This window comes from Geotrypetes seraphini, chromosome 11 (assembly GCF_902459505.1).
Source record: "Geotrypetes seraphini chromosome 11, aGeoSer1.1, whole genome shotgun sequence".
NCBI lineage: Eukaryota > Metazoa > Chordata > Amphibia > Gymnophiona > Dermophiidae > Geotrypetes > Geotrypetes seraphini.
Genome location: NC_047094.1, coordinates 67,558,414 through 67,583,933, shown reverse-complemented (window position 1 = coordinate 67,583,933; position 25,520 = coordinate 67,558,414). Strand labels below are relative to the sequence as shown.

Sequence of the window (25,520 nt, the reverse complement as noted above, 5' to 3'; positions counted from 1 at the left end):
AGACTCTCTCGCCACATATTAACCTGACACAGGTTTACCCTTATCTTATCTCTTATCTTGTTTAAGCATCCCTTATATGGGCAACAATCAGACTTTGCCTATGTGCAGGCCCTGAGCTTAAGGCTAATCAAGAGAGCTTAAGGAACATGCATTATAACCTTTGGACTGTCACATACTATAGCAAGATGTCAGACATATTAGAAGTGTACACATTGGGAATCTTTATTGTAACTTTTATGATGTATTCAGATGTCACATGAGATAGTAGAATCACATGAAATATGTAAACAAGGAATTACCTTGGTATAATCCTTACTGTATATGCATGATGTAATTAAGGGAGGTAAGATTCTCAATAAAAGGGTGAGAGACCATCCATTAGGGAGCGCCTCCATCCCGACTCTAAGACTGCGTGTGTGTGTTTCCTTTGTGGCATTCCTACAGTTTAGAACATGTTGTTTTTGTGACACTATCAACATTGATGTTGCAGCAGATTGTAAAAGAAAGCACTCCTCAGGCAGGTCATGTCTTAGATTTAATCTTTAAGTCTCAGGAATGTATATGTCAGTTTGATGGCACATTACAGGTAGAACAAGTAGATTGGTCCACTTATGAGCTTAAGAAGCAAGTGGAGATACGTAGAATAAGACCTCAGTATGGCATTAAAGAATTAGAAAGGGAATGGTTGCCACATATAAAATTAAATGAGATGGATACTGTAGATGCAATGATAACACAATGGAATGATAGTTTGGTTAATACTTTAAATGTGGTGGCACCAGAAAAAGTTATAGAGTTAAAAGGGAAATATAATAAATCTTGCCCATGGAGATCTGAGTCGATTTTCTAGGATAGGAGTGAGGTGAGAAGAGTAGAACATTTATGGCATAAGACAAAAGATGTCGATGATCATGAAAGTTTTAAATTACGTCTAATGGAATATCCTATGCGAAAATGAAAGGAATCGTTATTATAAAGAATGAGTTGGTAGGTGCTTTACATCAACCACAAGAATTATTTGCTACAGTTAAATATTTGATTGATGGGTATGATGGTGCTGTTGAATGTTATGACATTGATAAAGAGAAATATGCAGGATTTTTAGTTAACAAAATGGTAGGAGACCAACTCTTCTACTCACTGGATGATAGTTTGGTTAAGGAGGCAGATAATGAGAAGGGAATATGGGAGGTATTTGATGATGTAGACGAGAAAGAGGTCTGTAATGCCATTCGTAGTTGTACACCTATATGTGCTATTCAAGATCCATGTTAATCATCTGTCATGAGACAGATGGCAGAGAAGGTGTCTCCTGAAATTACAAGAATAGTTAATAAATCATTGAGAGAGGGAATTTTTCCAAAAGATTATAAACAATCTACTGTAAGACCGGCTTTGAAACGGAAAGGTCTGGATATGAATGTTATGAAAAATTTTAGACCAATTTCGATAGTACCTTTTATAAGTAAAATTTTAGAGAAAATTGTTTTGCCTCAGTTAGACGATTTTGTGCAGGAAACTGGTTGCTTGGATTGTAACCAATTTGGTTTTTGGAAAGCTCATAGTGATATCAGTATGAGACACCTTACGTTTAGGATTGGACCATCATGTAACTTTTTGCTTAATATCCTTAGATATGTCAGGAGCTTTTGATTCAGTAGATTTCCAGAAATTGCTGTTAAGATTGAAAGATTTTGGGGTGGGTGGTACCATTCTTAAATAGCTTAATTCTTATTTGATAGACCGCTCTTTTCAAGTAAGGAATGGGAATAAGATCTCGAGTAAATTTCAGGTGAGGAGTGGAGTCCCCCAGGGATCGGCGCTTTCGGCATTATTATTCAATATTTATATGGCCTCAATTGGTCAATTGTTCCAAACTTTAGGGGTTGAATACTGCATATATGCAGATGATATCATCTTCTTCTTCCCTGCGTGTGTATGGGGAGATGGGTTAGAGAAATTGATGAGTAATTATATGAGTGAAATTACTGGATAGATGGAAAGGCAAGGTTTGAGATTGAATGCAGAATAGACAGAGGTAATGTTTGTGGGGAAATCTGACCGGGTCAGTTGGCCAAAAACATTAAAAGTGTTAGATGAGGTATTGCTGGTGAGGAAGTCAATGACAGTCCTGGGAGTAAAATTGGACCCAGGACTTACAATAAGTTGTCAAGTGGTAAAGACAGTGCAAGTATGTTTTGCACAGATACATTTATTGTATCATTTAAAACTAATGCTGTCACCAACTGACTTTTGTGCTGTTGTACAAGCAATGATTTTGTCGCGGCTGGACTACTGCAATGTCCTGTACCTGGGAATAACTAAGACCAGGTGCAGGGCATTGCAGGTGACCCAGAATGATGAGGCTAGATTGATAACTGAAACGCCAAGATATGAGCATATTACTCCATATCTCCAACAACTGCATTGGCTGCCAGTTGTATTTAGAATCCAATATAAAACAATTATGTTATGTCAGCAATTTCTATATGGCACGATCCCTGAATTGATGTCTGGTTATCAACCATTAACCACTGTTGAAAACAAAGGCTAATCCTAAATATGTGGAAATAAATGCTATGACCATTTCATGTGTAGTAGGAGTAAAGTTGTGGAATAGCCTTGTTGGTCAAATTAGAAAATGTAGTGACAAGAATTAATTCAGGAAACTGTTAAAACACAACTATTTGTTGATGCATTTCTTTGAGCATTTGAATTTTTGTAAGGATTGAATCTTTCTGCTTTTGTTCCTATTTGTTCTTATCTGTTTTAATATCTTATGTATGTAACCTTTTTATAAACCATTTTGAATAAAACGGTATAGAAATTTAAAAAATAAATAAATACACCAATGTCTCGCAAACTTTCCGGCAGTGGCACACTCAATCCAGTGCCCCAGCCAGAAGGCACCCGGAAGTGAGCGGACGTCGATGCGATGACATCATGCTCATGCGTGACATCATCACATTGATGTTCGCACATGCGCGGAGGCCCATCTGGTGAGTCGCTTCAGTGGAGGGATCCAGGAGGTGCGGGGAGAGGAGGAGAGACGCCGGTCAGGAGAAGAGTCATCTGTGCCGGCTAACTTCCTACGGGAAGTGCCTCGCGCTGCGAGAGGCACGTCCTGTAGGCAGTCAGCTGGCGTGGATGACTCTATTCTTCGCCGGTGTGTCACGGCACACTTGAAATCTCAGGAGGCGCACAGTTTGTGATACACCGCTCTATACTCTCTACATGTTCTATGGCTTGTCTCTGAACATACTTGCCAATTACTCCACCAACAGTTCTTAGCTATAGCAGTAGATTTGCTCTATTCTTCTCTATATGTTTTTCCCTAGGCCTAGGCCTTCCATATTCTCATCTTCCCTCACTGCCTGATTGCCTCTCTCCTCAGAAACCCTATACATAGCTCACCTCTCCATAAGCAGCTTAGGGAAGCTATATACAGTAGACTGATCTTGAGTATAGCAGCAGATTGTGAATGACTGTAAGAACTAAATGCTCATAGACTTTTGGAATTGCATTTCATTGTTCACTTTTTCAAATCCAGCTTCAGGCCCCTGTTCCAGATGACTTACAGTCCAAGAGGTCAGTGTTCACCAGATTGGCCAGCACATAAAATATTGGATGATTTATTAATCTATCAGAAGGATTTTAACAAAATCCCTAATGAGAAATGTCTGCAGGGGTGGAGGAATAAAGGAGTGAATGGAGGTAACAGCTTACAAATCTATTTTTTAAATGTTTACTTAACGTATGAAAGGGCAACCACAAAATTTAATTTTATTTCATTTGCCATGTTGTTTAAAGCATTTTTCATTCTTGTTTGGGGGACAGTGGCATTCAGAGTGCACACTATTAGTAAACATTAAGGGCTCCTTTTACAAAGGTACTCTAGCGTTTTTAGCGCACGCTATAGCATGCGTTAGCTGAAAAAGTACCGCCTGCTCAAGAGGAGGCGGTAGCGGCAAGCACGCGTGGCATTGTAATGCGCCTTCGTAAAAGGAGCCCTAACAGTTCATGCATGCACAATGATTAGCGTAAATGCAATAATAGTGCAAAGAGTGTGCATTATTATTAGTGAACAACCCCCTCCCCCCAAACAACCCTGTTCTTTCTGCTCATTTTCATTGATATTTTCCAAGTCATTGCAAATGGCTGCTCATTCCTAACCTGGAGCCAAATATCATGATAATTTGGTCCTGGTTATGACACTGATTATGCAGTGGAACCATAGTTAACTTTGTGGAACCAAAGTTAACTAGCAGCGCATAGTACCCCAATTAGACAGCAGAGGATGCCAGTATGAAACAATGTCACATCTCAATCCACACTAATTGAGGTCCTTTAAAGGAAACAACAGAGTGAAAGCAACTTTAAGAATATTTGCATAGAAAATCTTGCATAGCACTTAACATCTTTTCTGCCTGAGCCATCTCTGTAATGTGTGGACTTAGCAGACACAAAACACGTCAGATATGACAGAATAAAAAAAAACAAGCATATCACATGATAGAAATACAAGGGGCCGCTGAAAAGTTCTTAGTCCAACCAAGAAGAGAGTGATGTGGAGCCATGAAACATACAAGTTATTCCACACTTTTCTTGACACCTTTCAATGATATGAAATGAAATGAAAAATGTCAAGAAAAATGTGGAATAACTTGTAAGTTTCATGGCTAAACATCATTCTCTTCTTGGTTGGGCTGAGAACTTTCCAGTGGTCCCTCGTATGTCACATGATAGAAATTATAGTTCCTTGTGTGGTTAAAATTTAATATTTATCCATTAATCCTTCACCTCAGGTGAAACTAGTGAAAAATCCCTGAGAGGCTGTTATACGAGATACATAGCAGTCTAAGTCACAGCACTAAAGAGGAATCCAGACCCTCTTTTCCTCAGAAGTGACCTCGCTGTATTTCTGTATGAGGAATGGGCATCTCTCTGGGTCTTTCTGCCAGGATCCTCCAGTTCTCAACCTTAGGTCTGTATTTCCTATGAATCTTGTTTGTTCATGTCAAATTCTCTAATATCTCTGCAGGGTGAGTGCATTCACTCTGCATCTCTTAGTAATGGGGATCTGCATATTTCTTCTTCCTTGAGAGGGTGATTTTTCAAAGCAGATTATCCAGAAGGAAATTAGCCTGGTTGAAAATTGCTCTGGAGGTCAATATGGGGGTAAAATTAATAACATTTTGGAATCATCAATTCCTTTAACTTATGAGGCAGTCATTTGTGGTACAATATTACATGGTAAACACCCTTTAGGTCAATATAGAGGCCGTCTTTTCCAATAATGACTGGAAGAGCCATCCAAATGATCACCCGAAATTGGAAGAAATGTGATCGTTTAAATTTTTCGTTCTGGTGGGCAAGTCTTTGCTCTAGTTATAGATTTGAAAGAATAAATGCTGAAAATTTAGGACATGGTAATATATTTAAATTAATATGGGGCCCATTGGCATCTTATGTTACCTCATTGTAATTGTTTGTTGACTGTGAATCAGTTTGTTCTTTACTATGGAACATATCCAGGGCAGGAGGGAGAGGGATTCTTTATGTCATAAATTGATTTTTGAATATTTATAATTGGGAGGGGTGTGAAGATATCATTATTCAGAATAGATAGGATATTTATGATAATATATGTTTGTGTTATACGGAATGATAATTGTTTGGATGGATGGGTAAAAAAGGATGATTATGAACATGTGAAAGATGAATGTGCTTTTATTGTATTACCATGAGTTGCATTGGCTATAATGCACTGTTGTAGTTTTGAAAATTAATAAAGAATTTTTAAAAAAAAGAAAATTGCTCTCTTAAAAAAACAGTTAAAAATCCTTTTTTAGAAATTTTTAAAATTTTCCTGATTTTCAAACATAATTTCTGCGTTTCACATGAGAATTAGGTCTTGTTAATGTATAAAGATCAACTGTACACACATTAATTTGTAGATTAATGAGCATCAAGTCAGTTTTGTGAACACAGGGTTCCTTTGGACATGCATAATATTTTCAAAACATACGCATGCTATTTTCTCCCTTTTTTTTGCTATCTGCCCAAAAAGAACAGATACAAAGCACATGGACAGTTTTAGCATGTACATGAGGGGGTGCTGAAAAGTTATCAGCCCAACCAAACAATTTTCTAAATTCTGAGCATTATTTTGCCACTGTAGCTAAGTGCCAATTAGCAGAAACAAAATTCTGTGTTTTGATATTGTTTCAGATAATTTATTGAACTATATCCACATCATTCTTTTCTTGGTTGGGCTGAGAACTTTTCAGCACCCACTCATAATGTCTGAGAATATTCTAAGGGGAAAGTAACGTGTATGCTATCTGAGAATACTTCAAGGGAAAGTAAGTCTGTGGTTTTAATGTATATACTAATTCTCTGTACCCTCATTGCATAAATACAGTCCTTATCTCCTGTAAACTACTCTGAACTGTTTTCTGATACTCTGTAACTTCGCTGTATATGTACAGTCTCTTCTCCTGTAAACCGCTCTGAACTGTTTTGTGGTATTGCGGTATACAAAAATAAAGTTATTATTATTATTATTATTACTGTCTGAGAAAGTTCTTTTTTTCTATTTGCCTTTAAATGATACATCAGAGAGAAAACTTTGAAAAGAAATCCAGAAAATAATAACACAGGGACCCAAAATTAAATACCAATAATTATTCAAATGTGTCTAGTCCACATCATCTAAACAATAAGGAGGAAAAGAAAATATTCCAAAATAGGAAACAGTGTAGAATATAATATTCTATCAAATCTTCTGTATACACACAGCCAAAAGTCATAATACATAATCTAATCTATGTTAAGAAAATCCTGCAATTGAATTTGATCCCAAAGAACATCACTGTTTTCTCCATACTTAACAAGACATTTACAGGAAAATTTTAGAAAAAAAGTTCCTCTTGCTTTCAAAGTCTTAGTTGCAGCAGGAAGGTTTCCTTTAAAACCTTGCCACCAGTCACTCAGAGGGGCATAATAAAAAAAACAAAAACGTCTAAGTCCCCTTTTGGCCTAAGGCCTTAAACGTTGAAAGTAGAAGCAGGGAAAATGTCCATAATAAAAAAAAAACGTCCAATTGGAGGTTTATTTTTGATAATGGCCTGCCTCTACATTCAGCTGTTTAAACGCCCAGATCACCACTACGTCTACACTTATACCCCATAATGAACCAAAAAAACGCCTAAGCCCCAAACGTCCAACACAAGGGCTTTTAGGCGAAGGAGGAGCCAGTCCTTCGCCTAAAAGCTGGATTCTGTAACAGGTGTCTGTCAAAAACAACACTGGTTACAGAATCTACACCAATCCCCCCCCGACATCGGGGCAGGAGGGAACCCAAGCCCTCCTGCCCCGCGGCACTGACCCCCCCCCCCCAATTACGTGTGGGGCAAGAGGGAGCCCAAGCCCTCTTGCCCCGCAGCACCCCGACGTTCCCCGACGACATTGGGGCAAGAGGGAGCCCAAGCCCGCTTGCCCTGGGCACCCGCGGCACCCCCTGATTACGATCAGGCCAGGAGGGAGCCCAAGCCCTCCTGGTCTCTCGCCCCCCACCCCCCTACATGATTGGGCAGGAGGGAGCCCAACCCCTCCTGCCCAGGTGGACCCCCTACTCCCCATCCCCCACTACAATACGAGCAGGAGGGATCCCAGGCCCTCCTGCCCTCAACACAACCCCCCAACGACCGCCCCTCGAACCCCTGATCGCCCCCCCGCTGACCCGTGACCCCCCGTTGACCCCAGGACCCCCCCCAATCCCACCCCCCATACCTGTAAAATGTTGGCCGGATGGGTGCCAAACCCGCCCGTCTGGCAGGCCAGCCGGCTGCAGAATGGGGCCGGATTGGCCCAGGCATCTGAAACCCTGCCCACAAGTGGGGCCTAAGGTGCCTGGGCCAACCAGAATAGGCCCGGGAGTCTTAGGCCCCTCCTGTGGGCGGGGCCTTTGGCACATGGGCCCAACCCGGCTTGTTTGCTTCTCCTGCCATTCATGGCTGAATGACTGCTGTCTGCTTAATATCACAGGTTCCTGAGGAAGGGACCCTAGAGTTTCCGAAACCAGGCTGGTAGAACCTTTTGGCAGTGGGCTTTTTTGCCCTGCCATTGTCTTCAATTTCGGACTTGTCTGCAAGCTAAGTTTATTTTTTCTTTTACTTTTTCCTGGGAGTCGGCTGGGGGACTTTCAGAGTAGCTCTCTCTGTTTTTTCTTTTGCACTGTGAAATTGTGATTCATTATATTTACGTATTAGTTGTTCACTGATTGTTTGATTTGAGCACACGGCAGGGACCCGATGATGGTGTGCAGGTGGAAATTATTATACCTTCACCAGAACATGTGAGTGTTGGAGAATTCTCTCCTTTTGCTGTACCTTCACACTGAGGATCCCCCCTTCACAAATTAGTTGATATCATTGCATTATTGTATATCCAGTGCTTCAGAAAGTGTGGGCTACTTTGAAAGTCCATTTTACCTTTTTTGCTGCTATCTATGGTTTGTTTGTTTATTAAACATCACTCCTTTTGATAATGTGTGATTTCTTCTCTTGAAAAAAATGTGGGCTTTAAAAAAAAAGAGTCTTAAAAACAATTTTTCCTTTCACAATGATGTTTATAATTGTATGGTTTGTAATGAGACAAGACTCTTGATTTTGTTCAATAATTGTTTTTGTTGGAATATGAATAAATGATTAAACAAGAAAAAAAATAATTAATTAACTGACTGTTTTAAGCCAGAATTGTTGATAAAAGACAAATAACAACAAAGTAGAAAACTTGTAAAACAGTTACTTGGAGTCTCCTTTATATGGGAAGAATCCTTCCTCTCTATCTCCTCCTCTAAAATATCTCATAGAGCTGGAACCTGAATTCAGATAGGGAGGAGGTATTCGGCCAGCGGGGCTTGAGAATCCCCGCAAGCAACACTAAAAGAGATGCAATTTTGGGTGGGCCCTGACCCACCTGTGGCTACACCTCTAATCTCACCATGCTCTCAGTGACATCAGAAATGTAAACAACTGAATACGATTACAGCTTCTTTTCTCTCCTTCACTTTTAGTGTGTCTGGGTTTGTGGAGTCAGCAGATTTTTGCTGCAATATCAATTGTCCTGAAACCGAAGACTCCAGCAATGGGAGAGGATGTCTTGCTCTTCACTGGTGGTGTCACTGGGAATATTTCATTTTTCATCTGGTACAGAGGGGATAAAATAAATTCTTCTAGTCAGATACTGTTTTATAACTTGGCTACACCTTCTGAGCAAACGTTTCTTCCCTATACGGGGCGGGTGAGAGGATTTCCAAATGGTTCCATGGAGATCACAGGACTTAATAGAAATGACAGTGGCAGTTACACTGTGCAAATTCAAACAACGACACAACAAGAAGAAGCCACAGTAACTATAACAGTCTATGGTGAGTTTATATTTTATTATATCTCCTTCTCTTCTCTGATATATAACCCCATCATTGGTGGTTCTCTTTCTGTTTTACTCTCATTCTGTTCCTCTTTGACTATGATAAACATTAATACTGACATCTGGGAAAGATCCTCCTGGGTAAATTCAGACTTCTTGAAACAGGACTTGATTCTTTAACAGCCACAAAAAATCAGAGAGAAAGAGGTTATAATTGAACTAGGGGGGGGGGGGGCGTGTGCTGGACAAGATGGCCGCGAGTAGCTGGTGTTGAGCACTCACGAAGGCTCTGAGCTGCTAGTCTTTACCTGATGGTTAAACGAAAGTCTAAGCTCCGGGTTTTCCCGGAGGAATCTTCGGTGGCAGCAGTGGGCCCGATGGATGCTTTCTTCCAGCACGGGGCTGGAACGAGTTATCCGGAGTCTTCTTCGGCAGGGAGAGACACGCAAGCTGAAGCGTCATTTCTCTCCCTCGAAGCAACATCGTTGTCTCCGGAGGAGCGGAGTCCTCCGAGTCGCCCGGGTGCGTTAGACCAGCAGATGGAGGTCGGAGCGCCCCAGGGTGTTCCCTCACCAGCGCAACCGAGAACGGGAGTCGTCTCGGTGGGCGGAGAAGGGAAGCCAAGTGGGACATCTGAGCACTTGGAGAAATTGCAACTGAAAATTCCTCAGGATTTCCTGAAATTGAATGTATCTCCAGCAGAGGCTTTAGGTAACTCATTTGCAACAGAGGGGTTTGAACTAATTCCCATGCAGAGGCCCAAAGTTTTCACTATGGAAACATTATGGGAAGCAATATCTAATTTACAACTCTCTTTAGGATCTCAAATGCAGCAACTTACCACAAGATATACAACTGTTGTTTCTGAAAATATGGAAATGAAAAATAGACTATCTAGTGTGGAAACAAAAGTGGATGGTCATGAGACCAGAATAAAATCTGTGGAGTCCCAGGCCTCGGTGTGGGTCAGGGATAGTGGAAATCTTAATTTTAAAGTTGAAATGCTGGAAAACATGACCAGAAGATGTAATCTTCGGATTATAAATTTTCCAAAACTTTCAACTATTTCTCCACAAGATATGTTTAAGAAATACCTGAAAGAGATTTTGAAAGTGCCTGAAACCTCTTATCCACCTCTCACTAAAATATATTATTTGCCAACTAGGTCACTTGGTCAGGAACCAGGCCAGCAGAATTTGTCTGCTGATAGTTTGGACCTAACAAATTTCCTCGAGAGGTCGGATAATGAGCCACCGGCAACTGCGACGCTGCTAGTACAGTTTGCTATAGACTCTGATAGAGAATGGATGCTTAAGATGTTTTTTTAAGTTTAAGGACATACCATTTATGACAAAAACTGTGAGAATATATCCTGATATGTCAAGGTTGACCCAAAAGAGAAGAAAACAGTTTCTCATTTTGAGACCGAGGGTCTTACAGTTGGGTGCTACGTTCGTACTCAGATACCCCTGTAAATGTGTGATGGTCTATCAGGGGAATAGACATGTTTATTTTGAACCTCAGCAGTTGATAAAATTTATTTCTGCAAAAGAGCAAATTTAATATTCTTGAGAGAATTGTAGTTGCAACCTGCTTAGTTTAATTAGGTTCCCTGCCTCTACTCAATACCATCTGTATTTTCTTAGTAATGTTTGATTGAAAATTCAGCAAAAGTAGCTTTCTCCCCCTTATTGAGGTCTAATTTTTTCCAATCCAGTATACTTAGAATTTTAAAGGAAAAATTTTTTCCTATTGTACTGTACTATTGTTTTGTTTATTTTTTTTTCTTTTTATTTTTTTTTTTTACCTTCTTGATTATTATGTTAACAATGGTTGAGACTGGTATTGGAATATTTCTTTGAATTGACTGTTTATTATGTCAAACTATAAAATTAAATAAAGAATTAAAAAAAAAAAAATTGAACTATGGGAGTTTCCACGGAAGTCACCTTTTTTACCTGGTGGAAAAACAAGTCACAGCATAGCTGTCAGATCTGTGGGTGCCGAGCACCCTCAATATTTTCCCCTGTAAGACTGGGACAACAAACTCCATGCTGCAAAGCTACAGGAAAACAGAGGAAGGAAGTGCTCGGGCCACTGCTATTTAATATATTCATAAATGATCTAGAAACAGGAACAAAGAGTGAGATAATAAAATTTGCGGATGACACCAAACTATTTAGTGGAGCTCGGACAAAGGAAGACTGTGAAAAATTGCAAAGGGACTTGGACAAATTGGGAGAATGGGCAGAGAAATGGCAGATGAAGTTCAATGTTGAGAAATGTAAAGTATTGCATGTGGGAATCAGAAACCCGAGGCACAGCTATACAATGGGAGGGATGTTATTGAATGAGAGTACCCAAGAAAGGGACTTGGGGGTAATGGTGGACATGACAATGAAGCCGACGGCACAGTGCGCAGCGGCCGCCAAGAGAGCGAATAAAATGCTGGGGATAATCAAGAAGGGTATTACAACAAGAACGAAAGAAGTTATCCTGCCGCTGTACCGGGCAATGGTGCGTCCGCATCTTGAGTACTGCGTCCAGTATTGGTCACCATACCTTAAGAAGGATATGGTGTTACTCGAGAGAGTTCAGAGGAGAGCGACACGACTGATTAAGGGGATGGAAAACCTTTCATACGCTGAGAGATTGGAGAAACTGGGTCTCTTTTCCCTGGAGAAGAGAAGACTTAGAGGGGATATGATAGAGACTTACAAGATCATGAAGGGCATAGAGAGAGTAGAGAGGGACAGATTCTTCAAACTTTCAGAACATAAAAAAACAAGAGGGCATTCGGAAAAGTTGAAAGGGGACAGATTCAAAACAAATGCTAGGAAGTTCTTCTTTACCCAACGTGTGGTGGACACCTGGAATGCGCTTCCAGAGGACATTATAGGGCAGCGAACGGTACTGGGGTTTAAGAAAGGATTGGACAATTTCCTGCTGGAAAAGGGGATAGAGGGGTATAGATAAAAGATTACTGCACAGGTCCTGGACCTGATGGGCCGCCGCGTGAGCGGACTGCTGGGCGCGATGGACCTTAGGTCTGACCCAGCGGAGGCATTTCTTATGTTCTTATGTTCTTAAGTGCTTCTGTATCTTAGTTACTGTGCCCGTCTTCCCTGCAGCCTATTGGCTGGTGCCTGTCCAATAGACTGCAGGGGTGGAAAGAGTTTCTGTAGCTTACCAGTAGTAGGGTTACCAGATGTCCGGATTTACCCAGATATGTCCTCTTTTTAGAGGACTGTTCAGGCATCTGGACAGCTTTTCAAAACCCGGCACTTTGTCCAGGTTTTGAAAAGCTTTGAACTCGGCTGCGCATGAATGGATGCACCATAGTGATCTCACACACATGTGTGCAAGCATATGATGTCATTGCATCACACCTGCACATGCTGGGAGGCCCTTCAAACACGGCTGAGTGAGGAGAAGAGGTTCGGTGGCAGGGCTGGAGAGGAACAGGGCATGACTTGGGCAGTATTGGGCAGGGCTGAGTGGGACTGGGGGCAGGGACCACGTGTCCAGATTTTACGACTGTAATCTTAACCAGCAACCAATGGAGAAGGCAAGTGCAGCTCTGACTGACAATGAACAGACAGATTCAGATAACTTTATTGACATGACAATTTTACCTAAGTAATACCCATTTCTAAGTAAAAAACAAAGACAGAAGTACTGGGAGAGGAATAAAGGGAACAAAGAAAGGGTGAGGGGAATGGCTAGGATAAAGAATGTTTCTCTGAAATACTGTAAGAATCAGAAAGGAACTATAAAAAGGAAGAAAGCCTGGATGATGGGGACTAGAGTGATATGGGGACAAAGATTCATTCTGTGTCCTCGCATCATCCCCGCATTTTTCATCCCCAGCCCCTCAGTCTTAATTTTCATCCCCGCATCTCCACACTCAAAGCAGAAGGATGATTTTATGCAATTTTATGGGCTTAAGGCATGGCAAATAAACATTATCACATAACATAACATAACTTTATTCTTCTATACTATATTCTATATAACCAAACGATTATACTATATTCTATACTATATTCTATATAACCAAACGATTTCTAGGCGGTTTACACAGAAGACTGGACAATCAGCGAAATACAAATAGTTAAAAATACAACAGTTACTTAGATATACTCAAAGTAGAGTTTTGCTAACAATAGTACCCACGTTTAAGAAATAAATTTGTCAAACAGCGCTGACTTAATTTCTTTACGAAATGCACCATAAGACAACATAGCTTCACCAATGTATTTACCTAGCCAAAATTGATGTTTATTGCTTGGAATGCGAGAGTCTTATCCAAAAAAATCTTGTATCTGCAACCAGCAATTTTTGGATAAGCAAATAAATGTGAATTCCTAGTTTTCCTTATAGGACTATATAACATGAAATGAGATAAAAGATAAGTTGAGGCCAATCGCCAAATCAACTTAAAACAGATACAAGAAAATTTGAATAGTACTCGTGCCTCCACTGGTAGCCAATGCAGCAAACGATAGTAAGGACTGATATGGTCGTGTTTCTTCAATCCAAATATTAGTCGAACAGCCATATTCTGTACTATTCTCAATTTTCTCAATCCTTTCTTTGGAGCTCCCAAATAGACAATGTTGCAATAATCCAGTATAGATAAAACCAAAGCCTGCACCAATAGTCTAAAGGATAAAGAATCAAAGTAATTTTTTATGGTCTTTAATTTCCATAGTGCAAAAAAGCATTTTTTTTTTTTTTTTTTTATCACTGACTCTGTATGTTCTGTCATGGTTAGATGGAAATCTAGTGTGACTCCCAGTATTTTTATAGAGTTTAAAATTGGGTAGTCATAGCCATTCAAGTGAAGTAATGGTTTAGTTATTTTATCATTTGGACTGGCCAAAAAAAGTTTAGTCTTTTCTGTATTAAGTTTCAATTTAAAATTAATTGTCCACTGCTCTATCACAGTCATGATATGAGATATTTGTTGTAAAATGTCAGTAGTAAAATTATTTAAGGGAATTAAAATGGAAATGTCATCTGCATATATATAAAAGTTTAAATTCAAACTTTGCATAAGATGTCCTAAGGATGAAATATAAACATTGAACAATGTGGGTGACAGCGGGGAGCCCTGAGGTACCCCAGACGGATTACTCCAAGAATGAGAATAATTACCATCACAAACCACTCAATATGATCTTTTTATCAAGAAACCTTGAAACTAGAACCTAACTCTTCCAGAAATTCCTATCGTATCCAAGCATCTCAACAATATTTCATGATCTACCAAATCAAAAGTGCTACTGAAATCCTATTGCAGAATAAGCCTGTAGTAGTTTTTTTCCTAATTTATATTATATTGAAAGAACCAATAAAAGTACAGCTTTGTGAGGCATGCTGAATTCTGCAATGCACACAGAAAGCCAAACATCAGCTCAACTCCAGTGATATTTTTGTTCAGCCATCAATTTTAGTTCTAATTATTCACATGCAAAACATATCAAGAACAGCCCTCAAAATATCACACACAAATTTACTGTTTCTTTCCCCATTGTAAAAGCAAACCAATAGCGCATGGCTTAGTACTTTTTCTGAGTGTGAAGGCAAGCCAAACAGCACAATGTCCATGTAACAAAATAAAGCCAGCAGTGACAGGGCAGTAGCAAGGGCTATGCGAGTGGTGCAGCTACATAGGGCACAATTATTTAGGAGTGCAATTCAAGGCCGGCATTGGGGAGGGGGGGGGGGGGGAACAAGACAACGGCTCAGTCTGAAGGACTCCTCATGAGTCAGCATACCTTCCCCTTACCAGATCAGATTGGTTTAATGAGCAATTGCAAGAGTTTTAAAAAAGGTCTTGAAAATACATTTTGTTTAGGGAATATGTGTTGAATAAGTTGTAATTTTTTTCTTTTGTTTTCTTTTTTATATTGTTTTTATTTCTTTTATGTAAACCACTATGAACTTTTTGAGGTATCTGCAGTATACAAATAAAAATTGTATTGTATTCCCCCTTCTTTCGGTGCCAGTCCAATGTTGCCCTTACGGTTTTGCTGACAAACTGGCTGTGGAGACAGTTCTGAAGTACTGCCTGTGGCCTCCCCCATGCTTTCTTCTGTTGTGTTCTACCCAAGCAAAATTTAATTGAAATATATGCTCAAATTGCAGATCTATATTTGATATTTCCATGCCTTCTGAGAGCATTGAATCTATGTTGTGACATAGAGAGATTTGAATCTATGTTGTGACATATTCTGTTGTTTTGTTCCAGGCCTTAAATTCTCTTCATATTGTGTCATATTTTTTGGAGCTGCTCTACCTGCACCACCATTTGGTTCTCCAATACCTCCATTCACTGCAACATCACAAGTAGCTGCTGCTTCATATTACTAACCTTCTCTTGCAAGGTTAGCATTGTTTCTTTATTCTCCTTCAGCACTTCATTAGTAGGAGCTCTGCCATAACTTCCTGAGAAGATATAACTGAATCTTTTTCAGGCTGCGTCTTATGTGGTGGTGGGATTAATGTTTGGTCCACTTAATACCCTGTGATGGAATAGCACAATCTAGCTTTTGTTGCCTTCATTTATTCAAACTCTTCATCATAACAACCTGTCAAAAACTGCAATCAGGTCATAAATTTTACAGTTGGGGAAAACTTTACATCCAGAAAAGCAGGAGCTCTGGAACAGACATGGTAGAAGCCATTTCATGCCTTGGGTTGGTAGCATGGAATGCTGATACTATTTGGGTTTTTGCCAGGTACTTGTGACTTGGATTAGCCTCCGTGAAGATGGGATACTGGGCTAGATGGACCATTCGTCAGACCAAGTAAACTATTCTTATGTCCTTAACTATGTAGTCATCTTGAATCCTACCCATTAGATTTCTAAAAACAGATAATTGGGGTAGCTCTTGTGGAGCCAAATTTTCAAAATGATTGTGCGCAGGCTGTAATGGTAACAGCTCCCATGCTCATAGGAATTCTATGATTGTTGGAGCTGTTACCACCGCGGATGGCGCTAAAAACCACACTATGGTTTTGTAAAAGGAGGGGTTAGTTACCTAATGTTATTATGGAAGATGTTAATTAGTTAATACCAACATTTTATTTACTTATTTACACGTCACACCAGAAATTCTTTTGGACTGCTATCATGTTGATTATCTCCATATGATATATATATGTATAAAATCGGATGTATGTATGTATGTGCCACGATCACGCAAAAACGGCTTGACTGATTTGAACGAAACTTGGTATGCAGATCCCTCACTACCTGGGGTGATATGTTCTGGGGGTATCGCGGCCAACCTGCACACCTGGGCGGAGCTACAAACAGAAAATCAGATTTCACCCATTCATGTCAATGGAAAAAATGTAAAAACTGCCTCCGCAAAACCGGCTTGCCCGATTTGAACGAAACTTGGTATGCGGATCCCTCACTACCTGGGGTGATATATTCTGGGGGTCTCGCGGCCCAACTGCACACGTGGGCGGAGCTACAAACAGAACTTCAGATTTCACCCATTCAAGTCAATGGGAAAAATGTAAAAAGCTGTGGGACCGATTTGAACGAAAATTGGTATGCTGATCCCTCACTACCTGGGGTGATATGTTCTGGGGGTCTCGCGGCCCACCTGCATACGTGGGCGGCGCTACAAATAGAAAATCAGATTTCACCCATTCGTGTTAATGGAAAAAATGTAAAAAGCTGCCATTCTCACAGTAATTCAAAAACGGCTTGACGGATTTGAACGAAACTTGGTATGCTGATCCCTCACTACCCGGGATGATATGTTCTGGGGGTATCGCGGCCAACCTGCACACCTGGGCGGAGCTACAAACAGAAAATCAGATTTCACCCATTCATGTCAATGGAAAAAATGTAAAAAGCTGCCATTCTCACAGTAATTCCAACTACCTGGGGTGATATGTTCTGGGGGTCTCGCGGCCCACCTGCACACGTGGGCGGAACTACAAACAGAACATCAGATTTCACCCATTCATGTCAATGGAAAAAATGTAAAAAGCTGCCATTCTCACAGTAATTCAAAAACGGCTTGACCGATTTGAACGAAACTTGGTATGCTGATCCCTCACTACCTGGGGTGATATGTTCTGGGGGCCTCGCGGCCCACAACTCTATGTTGCTTGCTCAATGGTGGGTTCACCCAAGATTTTATATGTTCTTGCTCCTGGAGGTGAAACTAAAAATGTTGTTTATAATCAAGTTTTGCGTTAGTTGTATTGTATTCATTTTGTCAAATATTTCACATTATAACTTGAATATATGTGTGTGTGTGTATGTATGTATGTTCCAGCATAACTCTTCAATGCTGGACAGATTTCAACCAAACTTGACATACACATTACTTACTATCTGAGGACAAACACTGTGGGGGTGGGAAGGGGGGATATGTAAAAATGATTGAAAATGACAGATTTTAGTATCTACCCCATAGTGTTTTCGGGCTCACAGATGAATACTCAGCATAACTCTGAAACGCATGTAGAGATTTCAACCAAACTTGGTACACATAAGACTTACAATCTGGGGAAAAATATTGTGCAGGTGGGACGGGGTAAATTACTGTGGGGGTGGGAATGGGGTGATATGTTAAAATTATCAAAAGCGACAGATATTAATGTCCAACCCATAGTTTTCGGGCTCGCAGAGATAAATACCGACACTCCCGATGCCGTTTAAGTCTAAGTTCAGCCCCATAGAGAGGGACATTCCTTTGGGACATGTGGAGGGTAGGGGTTTGGGACATGGGGGTGGGGCATATGGGACATGTGGGGGGGGGGGGGTAACATGGGGGTGGGACATGTGGGACATAGGGGGGTGGGACATGTAGGGGGTTGGACATTTTGGGATAAATAAATATCCGGGCAACGCCGGGTAATCAGCTAGTAGAGTATAAAATATCTACTACAACTCGATATAGTTGGGTCGATATTCAAAAGCAGAAGGTGCTGACTGCAAAAATAAATAAAATAGTTTTGTTTATATTTTACTTCCGGCAGAAAACAAAACTGGCCATTCAAATAACAGCAAAGCCAGAATTTATGCATAAGAGTTGAGGTAGAACAGTGTTGGAGGAAATTCAGCCACTCTTCATACAACTTATTTCATAAGTGCAGATAAGAACATATGAACATAAGAATAGGCTTACTGGGTCAGACCAATGGTCCATTTAGCCCAGTATACTGTCTTTACGGAGGCCTATCCAAGTCACAAGAACCTAGCAAAAACCCAAATAGTAGCAGCATTCCATGCCACCAATCCAGAGCAAGCAGTGGCTTCCCCCATGTTTGTCTCAACAGCAGTCTATGAACTTTTCCTCCAGGAACTTTTGTCCAAAACTTTTATAAAACCAGCTACATTAACCGCTCTTACCACATCCTCAAAGGTTAACTATTCTCTGAGTGAAAAAATATTTCCTCCAATTGGTTTTAAAAGTATTACTCTGTAACTTCATTGAGTATTCCCTAGTCTTTGTAAATCCTGATGCAGTAAAAAATTGATCCAATTGTGTCCGTTCTACATCACTCAGAATTTTGCAGACTATAATCATAATTTCCACTCAGCTATCTCTTTTTCAAGCTGAAGAGTCCTAACCTCTGTTGTCTTTCCTCATACGAGAGGAGTTCCATCTCCTTTATCAAATTGATCGCTCTTCTTTGAACCTTTTCTAGTGCCGCTATATCTTTTTTGAGATAAGAAAACCAGAACTGAATGCAATACGCGAGCTTAGGCTAGACCATTGAGTGATACAGAGGATTTATAATATGCTTAGTCTTGTTTACCATCCGTTTTCTAATAATTCCCAGCATTTTGTTTGCTTTCTTGGCTACCACCTGCACATTGGCCAGAAGGTTTCAGCGTATTATCTATGATGACACCCAAATCTTTTTCTTGAGTGCTGACCCCCAAGGTGAACCCTAGTATCTGGTAACTATGATTTGTGTTGTTCTTCCCAATGTGTATCACTTTGCATTTGTCCACATGAAATTTATAACAGCGGGATCTGGATGGGCCCCTTTGTCACCCTATAATCCCACTCCCTTAACACCCTGATACTCGTCCTGCCTATTCAACAAAAACACACCAACTACTTTTTGGTAATTAGCCGCAGCTCAGTTTATTAATCATAAAATTAACATATTATAATTTCAATCACAACTTTAATTAACATCAACATCATTACCCCCCAAATGAATAATGAGCACATCCGGATGACGAGGGCAGGTCCGCAAATGCGCCAAAAACGGCAGAAGCTGATGCCATCTCATGCTGGGCTGCCCCCACCAGGATACCCGTACACCAAGATAGCCAAACCCAAGATGTCGACCTCCAGGGCGCAACAATGCCCTCTCTCCAGCCCAAAGCACAAAGGAATGGCCGATGATCCACACAGAACTGCGCCGCCAGCACCTTAAAAAACAAAACAAATTGCAACAGACAGGAGCTATGACTCCCCCCCTCCCCAACAAAACACAATCACTGACCCGCTGAACCACCCCCTCTCCCCCTAGCCGAACCCGATGGTCTAATGTAACCGCGGAAAGCCCCAGACACCCAGCGACCCAACCGCCGGATGCCCGCCTCCGACATACCAGCAGCACTAGCACTGGTGGCTGCCCCTATCCGAAATGAGTGCGTGCCATAGCTCCTAGGCTCCTCACCGCAGCGCACCAAAGCCATACGCAGCACAGCCAGGAACTTAAACCTGGAAAGAGGGGCCCCGTCCGCATGAACAAATAAGACAGGGGAAACCGCAACTCGCAACAACAAAAAATCCTTCAAACAAGACACCGGACAAGAAACACAACCCTCTACCCGACGGAGTACCAACCACTGGCCACGACCGACCTGATCCGTCTTAGAGCTAGCAACACGGATCCCTACTTCACTCTCACCAAGCCGCACGTGTTGAACTAACAACCCGCACCCTCTTGCCCTGTCAACTGCGCTAACTAACAACTCCCCCACCCGCAATGCCCCAAAAAAGGCGAGGGAAAAGGCCGCCCGAAACAGAGCCGCCTTGTAAGGAGAGCGGGCCAGATCGGGCAGTACTGAATAGGCAAACGGGAATCAGGCCTGGAAGGCACCACCCTCCCTAGTGCACGAAGCAGTCATTGCACCATGAAACCCGAGGAAGGGCAATTCCAACCCAAAGCCCGACAGAAAAAGGCAAACTCTGCCAACCGCCCCTGCACCACTCTTCTAGAGACCCTAGCCCTGCGTGAATCCAGCACAAAATCCTCAAGAAAGGACTCGGCCACATCCCCTGGAACCCAACCCCTGCTGAACAAAAAGGTAGAAACCACACGGAACCCAGCTGAGTAATGCGACCAGGTGCTACCGACAGACAGAGCATTTCCCACACTCCTTCTCGACCAGGCTCCACAAATGCTCCGGCATCGCTGAACCTTCCTCGTGAGCCTCTGGCGCCAGTCGACGAAACTGCGAAAAATGGAAACGAGAAAGAGCATCAGCAATGCCATTCTGCAAACCGGGCACATGCCGAGCCCTGAGAAACACATTAAGACGCAGACAGCGCAAAACCAACGCTCTCACCAGCACATTCACCGACAGGCAGTGTGCTGCCTGTCTGTTAACCACCTCCACCACCCCCAGGTTATCGCACCAGAACACTACCTGCCTATCCCTCAATTTGTCGGGCCACAGTTCACAGGCCACAACGAAGGGAAACAATTCCAAGAGCGTGATATTCCGCGTGATACCCCTTGCCACCCAAGCCTGGGGCCACCGTTCAGCACACCAGGCACCCTGACAGTACAGTCCAAATCCAACTCCTCCTGCCGCATCAGAAAACAACTCCAAATCCCCGTTAGACACCTCCGGAGCCTGCATAGGCAAGCAGCCATTAAAGTCACGTAAGAAACAAGCCCACATGCGGAGATCCACCCGTACCCCGGCCGACAGCTGCCAAAAATGTCGCTTATCCCTTACCCCAGCCATGGAAGCAGCCAACCGACGCGAAAAAGCACGACCCATGGGCAAAACCCGACAAGCAAAATTAAGGGAGCCAACCAAAGACTGAACTACCTGCAAAGTAGTTTTTGGAGCAGATAACACAAGCTCAATAAGATCAAGCAACTGCTGAACCTTAACCACCAGCAGGTGAGTCACCAACGCATCCGAATCCAACTTGATCCCTAGAAAAACTAGGGATGTAACCGGACCCTCAGACTTGTCCTGCGCCAAAGGTATCCCAAACTCCGCGGCCATTGCCTCGAAAACTCCTCTAAGGCGCCCACATTCATCCGAAGCCCCGGGGCCGATGAACAAAAAATCATCAAGATAGTGCACCATGGCATCCAATGCAGACCGCTGAACTACCACCCAATGAAGGAACGAACTGAACATCTCGAAATAAGCACACGAGATAGAACAATCCATAGGTAAACAGCGATCATAAAAATAAGCACCCTCAAAACGAAATCCCAACAAAGGGTAAGACTGAGGATGAACGGGCAATAACCTGAACGCAGATTCAATATCAACCTTCGCTAACAATGCACCACGGCCTGCCCTAAGGATAAGCCGCAAAGCACAGTCCACCGAAGAATACCGCACAGTACACAGATCCAGCGGGATACCATCATTCACTGAAGACCCAACAGGCCGGGATAAATTGTGAATGAGGCGGAACTTACTTGGTTCCTTCTTAGGAACGACCGCTAGAGGAGACACCATCATAACTGGAAATGGCTGTTCCCGGAAATGACCGGCAATCCGCCCCAAATGCAATTCCTCCTCCAATTTGCTACGGATTACTGCACGTAAATGAATAACGGACGACGCATTGCGCGCCCGCGCCCCAGACAACTCACCCCGAAACGGTATCTCGAAACCAACTGAAAACCCACGCTCCAACAGAGTAGCTATGCGCACAGGCCTGTAACGACGCAGCCACGGGCCCAACACACCCACCAGAACCAGCGTGGGAAGCGCACTCGACCTTCCCCTATTTGCCAACCCCCGAAGGCCCCCAGCCGGCTTCATGGGGCACTTAAGCAGGGAATGCGGCTGCCCACATTGTGAGCACGCGTGACGAAACCTGCAGTCCGTGAAAGGGCAGCTCGACTTGTTGAATCTCCAACATAAATCGTTGACCGCTCCCCCTCCTGACCCCACCCCCGCCCCGGACCGAAAGGGCCGCCTGCTGCCCGCCGCCCGAAACACCCACTGGCACACGACCCCCACTCACAGAGGCCGTCCCTGCTTTGGAGGACATATGCGTAAGCCACAGATTAACATCTTGCGAACCCCACGACATATGAGTGTTCTCCTCCATCTTATCCCTAAATGCCTCATCATAGTTCAACCACGTCCAGCCCCCAAAGCGCTGGTACGCATCAAACACAGAGTCAGCATACGCTAACAACAAACCATAATCACTAGGATGAGCGCGCCCCCAAACACTAGCCAGCCACATAAAGGCACGCATCCAATTGAGAATGGACCGTGCAACTGGCAAAGGATTGGAAGTGCCTGTCTCCCGCTTCGACTTCTTACGACTCCGCCGATGCACCCTACCCTCCATAAGATGAAAAATATCTATGCAGGAATGCCGTCTAATCTTACGCCGTAAAGCACGCGGCACCCGCTCCCAAAGTTCCATCAGGGCCACCAACGCTGGCACACCCCGACCCTCACTCTGCGGAGCCATGCTACTACTCCCTGAAAGACCCGCCTCCCCCACCGGCCCAGGAACCGGAGAAGAGGATGCCGACGATGAAGAGGAGGACGAAGATGAAGACTGACTCGACGAAGAGGAATCCCGCCTGCGCCGTTGCTTCCCCTTTCCCCTCTTCCTACATGTTTTCCCCCCAGCAACCACAGCAGGTGCCACCTTACCCAAAGTGGAAGGTCCCTCCACAGCAACAGAGATGCCACCAGAAGCAACCTCCGCCGACGCTACCGATTGTTGCTCCACGACAGTGACGCCACAGCCAGCAACCACCACATCAGACAAGGGACCAGCATCGCCTCTGCCAGCAGCCACCGACTCCAACGCAGAAGTCACCGACACTCTCTCGCTGTGCTGCCATTCCGAAACAGCACCAACGCTGCATGTCGAGGGTCCTGGAGCACCTCCAACTGTGCTCCAATGGGGCTCCGTCACAACCAGCGGACTCTGCGAAAAGAAACCACAACCAGGAACAGAACCCAGAAAACCACCCCCAGATGCCCCCCACCAACGCCCCCAGCCCCACTCGGCAATGAACCACCTGTCCACCCGGAAGCAATACCCCCGCCCCAGTATGGGGGAAATAAGCCAGGACTCCAACCTTGCTGCCCAGAACCCCACGGGAAGGAACTATAAGGCACCCCCAAATGTCCAGCTGAACTTGCACCCCACGCTCCAGCCCCCCAGCTAGTGGAGGGCTGGGGCGATGGTTGAAAAGCCCTCCCCTCCAAGCGAACCGACCCATCCACCCCCGAAACTGGGGCCGAACGAACTTCCACAGCACTGGCCCTAGAGGCTGTCTGAGGAAACCCTACGTGCTCAGAAACATCGCCGGAAGCCTGCAGGGAAACCGGAACCCCACTCCCAGCCTCCTGCACAAAACTAGGAGCCTCAGAGCTGCGGCCATCTGGCCGAACAGACTGCCGCCCGCCCGACTTACCCCTCCCACCAGTTTTCTTCTTCCCTGTCCCTTTGTGCGTCGCAGCCACATTTTTGTTTACTCCTGCTATGGGAGACCGCCCACCCACACGGCCCGCAGAGCCTGCAATCGCAATGGTCAAAAGTGCTTCGCGCTTCGATCTGCGATTAGGTCTACCCTGCACAGCCTCGCCTCCTGAACCCACCTGCTCATCCGGGTCCTCTACCAGGGAATCGCCCGCCCAGAACGAGATCTCCGCCTCATCCGAAAGCTGACCTCCAACCACCGCCGACCTCGCAGCCATGCCACCGCCAAAACAACGGACTCACTGGTAAGACCGTAAAAAACGCCCTGGAGGACCCAAACGGTTGAGTCCTCCACTGCCTCCCCCTTAAATCCCCTCGCCTCTGTCCGCACTCTGCCTTTCCTCCAATCAAATTTAAAGTTTGGCAAATGCCTTTCAGCAGGCCAATCAGCCACCACGTTAATTCCTCCGCCCCCCCAACCGCCCCGGCAGATGGGTGACATGAAGGCCCACCAGCCCCGTATTATATTTCGCCCATCGACACGGGGTCTCGGGCTCCCATATCTGCTCTTTGGATGCCGTCTTCCAATTTCCTAAGGTCTTTCTGCAATTTTTCACAGTCCGCATGCATTTTAACAACTTTGAACATTCATTAGTCATATAAAAAATTGACTACTGCAATGCCCTGTACAAGGAATCTACCTTAAAAGAAATGCGTAGACTGCAAATTCTTCAAAATACCGCAATAAAAATAATCACTAAAAAAAAAAAATTGATCTCGGAACTCCCCTTTTAAAAGAAAAGCACCGGCTACCTGTAAACCACAGAATTACATATAAAATAGCATAACTCACACATAAAATACTAATAAACAAAACTCCTGCATTCTTAGAAAGATTTCTAATTCCTTATACGCCCACAAAATCTTTAAGATCCGAAGAAAAATCTTAACTATTAGTCCCTTCGCTAAAATTCATTTATTCAAGGAGGGATATGATTTTTTCTGTTATAGCTCCTCAGATTTGGAACTCGCTCCCAATCAATATAAGAGAAGAAAAATTACTTAATAAGTTTAAAAGTCTTCTAAAAAGCTGGCTTTTTAAAGATGCTTTTAACTGAATCATTTAAATTCTATTATATTAGGATACTTTACAACTAGTAGTGCTAGTAAGCAAAAATTAAGTGGGTAATCTTCCCCAACCTCTTGTTTTATTACCTACCCCTTTTTATTTGTTTATTTAATCCTTTATATTTTTTCACCCCCTCTTTCACATGTTTTGTTTTGTTAAAATAGTTCCAATTGTCTTGTTTTGTGTGTTTTTTAAATCTAATTCTTAACTAAATGTAAATCGCATTGGATTTGGATTTTGCGATCAAATCAAATATTTTAATAAACTTGAAACTTGTCATCTGCAAATTTAATCATCTC

At 43.0% G+C, this 25,520-nt stretch overlaps 1 protein-coding gene across 4 annotated transcripts in view; it reads left to right on the top strand.

Annotated features, from left to right (window-relative positions):
- The first annotated feature begins 4,837 nt into the window (after positions 1-4,837).
- LOC117368801 (carcinoembryonic antigen-related cell adhesion molecule 5-like) overlaps positions 4,838-25,520 on the top strand; it is a 72,988-nt gene continuing 52,305 nt past the window's right edge. For all 4 annotated transcript variants that reach the window (XR_004541029.1, XR_004541027.1, XR_004541028.1 and 1 more), the window contains exons 1-2: positions 4,838-4,984; positions 9,080-9,433. Coding sequence is in view for 1 of the 4 variants with exons in the window: in XM_033962504.1 (XP_033818395.1) it covers positions 4,933-4,984; positions 9,080-9,433 (406 nt within the window). In the remaining 3 variants the exon portion in view is untranslated. The remainder of the gene's footprint in view (positions 4,985-9,079; positions 9,434-25,520) is intronic.